The 9,545-nt window shown below is 52.0% G+C and overlaps 1 protein-coding gene across 1 annotated transcript; it reads right to left on the bottom strand.

Annotated features, from left to right (window-relative positions):
- Positions 1-4,987: 4,987 nt before the first annotated feature.
- Positions 4,988-7,614, bottom strand: TNNC2 (troponin C2, fast skeletal type). Its single transcript, XM_087818530.1, has 6 exons — positions 7,512-7,614; positions 6,087-6,138; positions 5,824-5,967; positions 5,618-5,732; positions 5,356-5,492; positions 4,988-5,139 (listed from the first exon to the last, which is right to left on the bottom strand). Exons 1-6 carry the CDS (start codon positions 7,512-7,514, stop codon positions 5,108-5,110), a joined length of 483 nt encoding a protein of 160 aa, XP_087674656.1. The 5' UTR covers positions 7,515-7,614; the 3' UTR covers positions 4,988-5,107.
- Between the last annotated feature and the right edge of the window lie 1,931 nt (positions 7,615-9,545).

Genomic DNA, 9,545 nt, shown 5'->3' with positions numbered 1-9,545 from the left:
TTGGAATTGTGCTTCCCAATCTAAAGTGCTCATAAATCCACCTGGATCTTGTTCAAATACAAATTTTGACTTAGTTGGTCTGGGGTGGGGCCTGAGCTTCTGCATTTCTCATCAGTTCCCAGATGCTGTCATTGCTGTGGTCTAGCTTGAGGTATAGAGCAGTGTCCTCCAGGTGTCCTAGCAGCACAATTATCACTTGGAATTTGTTAGAAATGCAAATTCTTGACCCCAACAAGCTCTCCTGGTGATTATAATGCTCTCGAACTTGCAAATCACTGGGTTAGACGATATCTGGGAAGAGAGCTCAGAATCAGGCACTAAGTTGGTCCTTAATAAATGCTGGCCAAGGCAGATGTGTTTTTCACCCAAGGACATGCGTAGAGAGATGAAGGGGGAGAGAGAAACCAATCGGTTGCCTTTTGTTTTAAGTAACCTAAGAATGGCCAACTTGTTCTTTTTTGTTGTTTTTGTTAATCCTCACCCAAGGATATTTTTTCCATTGATTTTTTTTTAGAGAGTGGAAGGGAGGGGGAGAGAGAGAAACATGAATGTGAAGGACACATCAATTGGTTCGTCCCACACTGGGCTGGCGATCTGGCCTGCAACCCAGGTATGTGTCCTTCACCGGAATTGAACCTGCGACCCTTCAGTCTGCACTCCTCACTGAGCCAGTCTGGCTAGGGCCGAGCGGTTGCCTTTTCTATGTGCCCCAACCAGGGATTGAACCCACAACCCAGGTATGTGCCGTGATCAGAAATCCAACCAGCAGCCTTGTGGTGCACAGGATGGCGCTCAACCAACTGAGCCACTCTGGCCAGGCAGGGTAGACATATTTTTGCCTGCCTTGGGAAGCCTCCCCATCTGGTTCTTGATCATGGTGTTTGGTCCCCTAGAGGATCACATTGCCTACCTTGTGTCAGTCACAGGGACCCCGCTCTACACTGTAGTTCAGAATCAATCAGTATTCCCTGAAATTAATCACTAGGAGAAAGTGAGGTTATTTTACTAATAGGGTTGTGAAAAGAGGGAGTCAACCTGAGTTGCTGGTGGAGACAGGCACAGATGGAAGAGAGCTAAGCAGAGACAAAAAGCTGAGAGATGGAGAGAGGTAATATTAAGACTAGCCTCCAGCTCATACCTTGGCATCCCAGTTACATGAACCAACAAATCCCTTTTTGGTGTAAATCAGTTTGATTTAGGTTATTTACACTTGTAACAAGAAACCTGGTACGGTTAGTATTAGAAAGTATGTCGCCCTTTTGCTCTCTGAGAAGCACTATGGAAGTCAGTAAGAGCAAGCACTTTATGAAAGGTGGCAAAAACGGAGCCAAGAAGAAAATGGTTGATCACTTTTCTAAGAAAGACTGGTGTGATGTGAAAGCAGCAGCTATGTTCAATATAAGAAATATTGTAAAACCACTATTCAGTCATGAGAACTCAAGGAACCAAAATTGCATCTGATGGTCTCAAGTGTCATGTTCTTGAAGTGAGCCTAGCTGATCTACAGAATGAAGTTGCATTTAGAAAATTAAAGCTAATTACTAAGGATGTTCAGGGCAAAAACTGCCTGACAAAATGTGCTCCATGGTCAAAAAATGTCAGACCATGATTGAAACTCATGCTGGCGTCAAGACTGCTGATGGTTATTTACTCCATCTACTCTGTTGATTTTACTAAAAAATGCAACAATAATATTAGGAAGCCTCTTATGCTCAGCATTAACAGGCCTGTCAAATCCAGATGATGGGAATCATGATCTGAGAGGTGCAGACAAATGACTTGAAAGAAGTAGTCAATAAATTGATTCCAGATAGCATTGGAAAAGACAGATAAGGCTTGCCAATCTGTCTGCTCCATGATGTCTTTGTTAGAAAAGTCAAAATGCTGAAGAAGCCCAAGTTGGAACTGCGAAAACTCGTGGAGCTTCATGGTGAAGCAAGCTGACGGATTTGAACCACCAGTCCAAGAAGCTGTTTAAAATTCAGACATTTTATCGCTTCTAGGCCTTTTGGCTAAGATGAAGTGTAAAATTCAGTCATTTAATGGTGACAAATAAAAAATCCTATTTGTAATATTTTTTATAAAAAGGTATGACTTATTTATTCACTTGATGCAGTTGAATGTCTACAAGGTAAAGGCCATATGCTTGGGGATAAAGCAGTGAAAAGAGTACAGTCCTGTGTTCAAAGAGGTTGAAGTTCAGGGGGGAGACAGATATATCATTAGGGTAGAAAAAGTGCCATACAGAGTGGTGGTTAAGAGCTCAGACCAGGTAGGCAGAAGAACTGTGTTAGAATCCCCGCTCCACCCCCATGTTCCTTGTATATACCTGGGCACTTACACTTAACCTCTTTGTAAAATGGAAATATGAGTAGCTACCTCATAGGATTAAGTGAAAGACCTCAGCACATGGTAAGCACTCAATAAATGTGGAGTACTAGACTCACATGTTATACAAGCTAAGAGGTGGAGCACCTAACAAGGACTAGGAGGGTCAAGGAAGGCTTTCTGGAGAAGGATTGGACCATGAGGCTGGAATAAGAAAGCACACTCCTTGGAAAGTAAGAAGTTGAGGGGGATGGGCAGAGGGGAGGAATAAAGACTGGTAAAGTAGCATGGATGTCGTGTCATCAAGGGCTTGTAAGGCCATATTAAAATGCTTGGGCTTTATCTTGAGGGCAACTGGCAGCTAATGAAGCCTTGAACAGGGCAGTGACATGATCAGATTTGGTTTTAGAAAGATCCCTCTGGCTGCTATCTGGGGAGTAAATGGCAGGGAGGAGGTTAACTACTGTTATCAACAACCTGGCCCACAGTGGCAGCGGCCTGAGTTATGATGCTGAGTGGGCATGGAGAGAAGAAATGGTAAGGAGATAGAAAGTAGCAGGACACAGCAAGTAAAACTGAGGTGGGAAACGGGCTCCAGAATTCCTGACCTGGGCCCCATCCATCCGGATACCACCCCTGAGATAGGGAACACAGGAGGGCAAGATGGAGGGGTAGGAGGACTTACCAGCTTAGGGCAGGGCCAGTCTAAAGTACTCAGGACATCCAGGGAGAACTGCCAGCAGGCGAGTGGCATCACAATTAAGAAGAGCCTGTTCCTGTTTCCACCACAGGGCAATATCATCTAGGCTACCAGCTGTGTGCCTATGTACTTTATCTCACTACGCCTTAGTTTCCTCACCTGTAAAATGGAGATCATTTGCCCTGGCTGGGTAGCTCAGTCGGTTGTGCTGATACACCAAGGTTGTGGGTTCGATCCCCAGTCAGGGCACATACAAGAATCAACCAATGAACGCATAAGTGGAACAACAAATTGCTATTTCTCTCTCTCTCTCTCTCCCTCTTTAAAATCAATTTAAAAAAAATAAAATGAAGATCATTAAATCATGTGCCTCTGAGGTTGTATGGATAAATGAGACAATGCCTGCGAGGCACAGGGCAGAGCACACAGTAGGCACTCAATCGTGATGATTACTAACCCCCAGCACTGATCCCGAATGAAAATAAAAAACTGGGAAACATGAATGGGAGTTAAGAACACAAAGGAGTTGGAGAGGGAGGACTGTAGCAATGAAAAACAGTGGAGTTCAACGTTTCAAGAATGATGGGCATTTGAGATCTTGCTTCCTGGCAATGTCATCAATTTGGCTCAAATAAACTCATAAAAACCCTCAAAAAAAAATGATGACAATATGAATAATATTTATTAAATGTTGAAACTATGTGCCAGGTTCTGTTCTAAGCACTTTGCACACATTAACTTGTTCTCACAACCCTGTGAGGTAAGTACCATCATTATCCCATTTTACAGATTAGGAAACTGAAGCACAGAGTGGTTTAATTTGTGACCAGCAGTGAGGATTCAAACTCAGGTAGCCTGACTAAAGCTAAACTACCACTGCACTTGATTAGCTTTGACCTGGCGCCCCTATAATTGGGTTGCTACAAAGAACTAGGGAAGCCAGCTCACAGCCGGTGAGTGCAGGTATCAAGGGAGGAGAGACGGTGTCTGAGTTGGGTCTTGGTGTCTTGGAGATGATATCTGAACTGGGTTGAAGAATTTGCCAGGCTTATTAGAGGAGGAAGAGCATTCCAAGGAAGAAAAAGAGCATGTTCAAAGGCCCAAAGGCTTGAAACTGTATCCGCACCATTCGCAGCAGGAATGATAAATTGCTCAGTGCGGCTGGAGCCCAGGACCGGGAAAGGCAGCTGTAGGAAGCGAGGGACGGAAGGAGGGGAAGGAATTTAGATTTGATCCTAGAAGCGATTGGGGAGTCTTGAAGGACTTTCAACAGGGGAGTGGCCAGGCCCGATTTCATTTCAGCTAGATCATGCAGATGGCCCTCAGCTGAACGCACTGGAAGGGGCTGAAGGCAGGGGAACCAGGCGTAGGGTGGAGATGCTGAGGTCAGAGCCCTCTGCCTGGCTGAGTGCCCACACCCTCCCCTACCGTGGCCAGGAGGAGACCTATAAGTGCTCAGAACAGACAAAGTGGAAAAGGTCAAGCAGGAATAATGCTGCCTGATGGGCTCCCATTCCCCCATCCCCAGGCCCCTAGCCTGCGCCCGAGACCCAAAGGCTCCAGAAAGAAGGGACAGTGGGGAATGGAAGCTTCCACACCCCACCCCCAGGTCCAGCCTCCTGCCCCGCCTTCACCCCACCCGCCCGCCACCGGCTCGTCCTGACTCAGATCGAAACCCCTGCGGCCTTCCTCCCGGCAGCGGTCCGCCCAGCCGCCCGCGCCCAGCGCCAGCTGCGGGCGGCGGGCCCAGAGCTCTCCGGCGGTGCAGCGCGCCCCGCGCTCGGCTCCCGCGACCTTCGGCGTCCCGCGGCTGCAGTTCCGCCCGTCCGCGCCCGAGGGCGCTCCAGCGGGCCAGCGGGAGGGCGCCCTGAGTGAGCTACGGCCCAGCCGGGCGGCCCCCGACCCCCGCTCCGCCGTCCTCCCCTCACTCAGGCCACGCGCTTTGCAACCTTTGCTTTTATTCCTTCTAGAAGGGGCTCCGGGAAGGGGCCGCGCCACGCTCTCGGGTGGGGAATGACACGGGGGGCAGAGCCCCTACGCCCGGGGCCGGGCGCTCTCGGCCGAGGCGGCGCCCACTCCTTACTGCACGCCCTCCATCATCTTCAGGAACTCTGCGGGGAGAAGAGCGACAGGCGTCAGGGTCCCCTCGGGCGCAGTGTCAGGGGGCGGTGAGGCCCGCGGAGGGGGTGCCTCTGCGTTCAGTGATAAATTGCTCCAAAGCGGCCGGCGCTCCTTCCCCGCCCGCGGGGGGGCCGGGACCGCTGCGCCCCGCCCCGGACTCCCCCGAACGGCGCGGCCCCCGCTCCCCGCGCCCCAGCGGCCCTCACCGTCGAAGTCGATGCGGCCGTCGTTGTTCTTGTCGCCATCTTTCATCAGGGACTCGATCTCCTCCTCCGTCACGTGCTCGCCGGAGGCCCTGAAGATCTCAGCCAGCTCCTCGGCGTCGATGTAGCCGTCGGCGTTCCTGGGGGCGGTAGGCCGGGGCGCGGCTCAGGGCAGGCGGGGGGCGGGGAGCCCCGCCGCGCCGGCCGCCCCCGCCCCGCCCCGAGCCCCGAGCCCCCGGTGCCCTGCGGGCCGGGCCCCGCGCACCTGTCGAAGATGCGGAAGCACTCGGCCAGCTCCTCCTCGCTCTTGCCCTTGGCGTCCTCCTTCATCTGGCGCACCATCATCACCAAGAACTCCTCGAAGTCGATGGTGCCGCTGCCTGGGGGGAGCGCGCCGTGGGTGCCGGGCCCGCGCGGGGCCGGCCGCCCGCCTCCCCCGCGCCCGCGCGCCCGCCCGGGCCGCCCGCTCACCGTCCTCGTCCACCTCCTCGATGATGGCGTCCAGCTCCTCCTTGGTGGGTGTTTGGCCCAGCATCCTCATCACCGTGCCCAGCTCCTTCACGCTGATGTCCCCGCCGCCGTCAGCGTCAAACATGTCAAAGGCGGCCTTGAACTCTGCCGGGGCGAGGGAGGCACAGGGCTGAAGGGAGCCTGGCTGGGCGCCGGCCTCGCACCCACCCCCCTCGCCAGGCCTGCCCCGCACGCCGCCCCGCCAGCCTGCCCACCCCACTCACCAGCGATCATCTCCTCGCTGAGGTAGGACCGGGCCTCGGCCTGCTGGTCCGTCTGCGGGAGACACAGAGTCAGCGGGCAGAAGGCGCAGCCCAGGGGCGCAGTCTTGCCTCACCCTGGTTCCCCTCAACCCGCTTGGTCCTCCAGAACAACTCCAAACTAGCCACCCCTTCTGCCTTCTCCTACAGCCCCCAACCCCAGTTCGGGGGAGCTAGGGAGGAAACAGATTATGCCCAAGGCCTTCTCGCTTTTCAATTCGAGGTCAAATCAGGACCCCCCCTCCCCAGTAACCTTAGGCAAGTCACTTAATGTCCCCTCATCCCCTCACCTCTTCTCAGCAGCTTTTCTGGAATGAAATGAAATCAGGGCTGTGAATGGACTTTGTAGAGTGGACACAATTCCAGCATGATTTTCCCATCTTCCCTAGCTCCTAACAGTGCCTAGTACTTTAACAGGTGCTCGATAAATGTTCTCAAATAAATAATGCAACGCCAAGTTACTGAGCACCTGCTAAGTACCAGACGGTACACTAGGCACTGGGACCACCAAGCAGGGTCAGACACATCATCCCTGCCCTCAGGGAACTTGCAGAGAGGGACATTTTAAGCTTCTTTCTTATGATGCAGTCACTGGGGTACAAGTCAGTCATGCAGTCAGAACGTGATGGGGGCCTTGAAGTTTCCAAGGAGCTCTGAAGCTCGCTGGCTGCTGGCCCTCCTCCTTGGCCCCCACCCTCCTTCCCTCCTTCTTGCCCATGCCAGGAGGGCAGGCTAATTTTAGTCTGGTGAGGGCAACAGCAGCTGGTCTCCAGGGTTTAGTTACTCCTTGAAGTGCAGTGGGGAGGGAGGTCTCAAAGGAAGATAACAGCTCCAAATCAGAACCCCTCTCTGGGAGGCTGAGGTCTCTCTAACTCGGGTCTGTCATCTTTTGCCCCTTCTCATCAACTTTGGAGCAATTAGGGTCCTGCGCCTGAGCTGGATCAAGGCTCTGCACACCCCCCATCTTCCAGAGTCTTTCTTTTCTCATTGGCTGTAGGAGGGTTTGGCTAGGCTTGTAGCCCATTCCTGCCACCGGTTTGCTGGGTGACTCATTCTGGCCTTCAGGGTCCCCATCTCTACCAAGCTAAGGCAGATACAAGCTGAGGACCCCCACCCCCAAGTTCTGTGACCAGCATTGCTGGAAGTCTCAGAATATCTGCAGGAAATTGGCACACTTTGAGGATCAATGCCTGGAGAGTCAAACCCCAGCCCTGCCCTTCCAAGAGAAGTCCAAGGCTTTCTTCCCAGGCTTCCTCCTGGGTTTCAGGAACCATCACATTCCATCTTCAAATGTCCAAGTTACTGCCCCCCAAAGCACCCAGATCTGGCCTGAAAGAGGCCCAGAAGTGCTCCAGCAAGCAAAGGGATGAAGTCGCTTCTTGTCCTTACCATGGTTGCTAGTTACAGGGACTCCTCTACTGCGGCCACTTCCTCTGCACTCCACCACCCAAAGATGTTCTGGCCTGCTCCAGCCCCTGGGATTTGTAGGGGCACCCTCTCCTCCCACCTCCTTGCTCCCTAGGACTGGATGCCCTAGCCAATCAGATCCTGGGGTCAGAGTCCTGTCTCCCCGCCCCACCCCCCTGCGACCTAGCCCATTACCTAATTTAGCCAAGGGCCCTTGCAGAGAAATTGAAGCCTCGGAGCAGGTGGCAGGCCTTGACGTCCTAGATTCTTGTGAGGGGAACCCGCCCTGCTCCACTGCCTTAGCAACCTCCCCATAAGAAGTACACTTGCTCCAAGATGGGTAAGGACAATCAGAATAGAGAAAAGTGAGGGTACATGGTGGAATGAGGAGAACACAAGCCTTGAAGTTTGAAACCCAAGATCCATGTGTAACCTTGAACAGGTGGCAGCGCCCCTCTGGGCTTCAGTTTCCTTGTCCATGAGATGGGGATCATCATAACCTCACAGAGAGACTGTGGCATATGAGAGCCCAGGCATAAATCACCTAGCTTGTGCCAGTTACACAGGGTTGGTACTTGGCAAGTGGAATGCCCTGTCTTTGAACCATGGTAAGGGGCAGTGGACAGGAGGAGGGGGAAAGTGACAGCCACAGTTATTGAACCTCTATGATGTCCCTCACAGTGTGCTAAGCATTTTAACCACATGACCTCATCTAGTACTCACCCTGTGACGCAGCAACTATTATTATTCCCTTTTTATTGGGGAGCTTTGTAAATCATAAAGATCTATAGTCATATTGGTGATTCTTATTAATCCTGACTGAGGGGAAGTTGGGACAGACAGTCCTTGGGGGACCCATCCAGAAGGACAAATGTAAGCAGGGGTCCAGGAAATAGAGTGTGCACTTGGAGGAGAAATGAACATTGAAAGCAGATTCTTCTCTCAAGTTTACCTTCTCCAGGGAAAGGACTTTTGGGATTCACTTTTTTTGGGGGGGAGGGGGACCAGGGGAAGTTTCTCTAAGTAGGTGATGGCGTAAGTGGCGGCCCCTTGCTAGAACTCAGTGAAGTCTGGAGGCTGCTTGGTCAGTGTGGCTCAGTAGGTTAAGTGTCATCCGGTGCACCAAAGGGTCACTGGTTCAATTCCTGGTCAGGGCACATACCTAGGATGTGGGTTTGGTCCCCGGTCGGGGTGTGTATGGGAGGCAACCAATCAATGTTTCTCTCTCACATCGATGCTTCTCTCTCTCCCTCTCCCTTCCTCTCTCTCCAAAATCAACAAAAACATTAAAAAAAAAGAAGAAGTCTGGAGGTGCTCAGCTGATCATCTGGAGAGTGACGGGTGGGCAGATCAAGTCAAGTCCAAAGGGAGCCCTGCCTGAGAATCCATATGGTCCAGGTTGGGCGTTGGGGGGTAGGCAATACTCATAGTCAATGGCCAAGTCAACAGAAAGAGCACTGTGACAACTGAGTGCAAAGTCTGGGGCCAGTGAAAGGGGCTGGAGACCAAGGAAGGCAGACAGACAGTGGCAACTGGGCTGCCCTCTTCCCCTATATATAGACATTCCTAAGGAAAGCTCAGCAGAGCGAAGCCAGGCTAAATAAGGCCTCCCTCAGCCAGGCAGAGGGCCAAGGGGAAACAACACCTAGGGGATTCCAATATGGACACAAACATTGGAACCAGTTGATCCTTTTGGAACAGAGAGTGAAGAACTTTCAGCAACCATTTGTCCATTGATTTGTTCTTTCATTTACTCAGGGAAATAGGTAAGGTCCAAACTCAGTGCAGTCAAGCAAGGTTCTACTTACCCCTTCAATCTCACTCCCCTTCCCTCTCCACCTTTCATGCTGCTCTGCTCTGGTCAGAATAAACTACAGCTCCAAGCATCACCCTTCATAGCCTCCAGGCCTTTATACATGCTCTTTTTTCCTGCCAGGAATTCCCATCTTCCCTTTCTCCATCTGCCTACTTCTCTACCATCTTTCTCAGCTTTAACATCACTTCCTCCAGGATCCC

Source organism: Miniopterus natalensis, chromosome 7 (assembly GCF_054644295.1).
Source record: "Miniopterus natalensis isolate mMinNat1 chromosome 7, mMinNat1.hap1, whole genome shotgun sequence".
Classification (NCBI taxonomy): Eukaryota; Metazoa; Chordata; class Mammalia; order Chiroptera; family Miniopteridae; genus Miniopterus; species Miniopterus natalensis.
Note: the sequence above shows the minus strand (reverse complement) of the source record. Positions and strands in the feature narration are given on the sequence as shown.

Bases quoted from the DNA above. Each gene is read 5' to 3' on its own strand.
- TNNC2 (XM_087818530.1), bottom strand. The intron at 5,733-5,823 runs GTGAGCGGGCGG...CGCTCCCCCCAG, and splicing joins CGAGGAGGTGGACGAGGACG to GCAGCGGCACCATCGACTTC. The intron at 5,140-5,355 runs GTGAGGGCCGCT...TTCTCCCCGCAG, and splicing joins CGGCCGCATCGACTTCGACG to AGTTCCTGAAGATGATGGAG.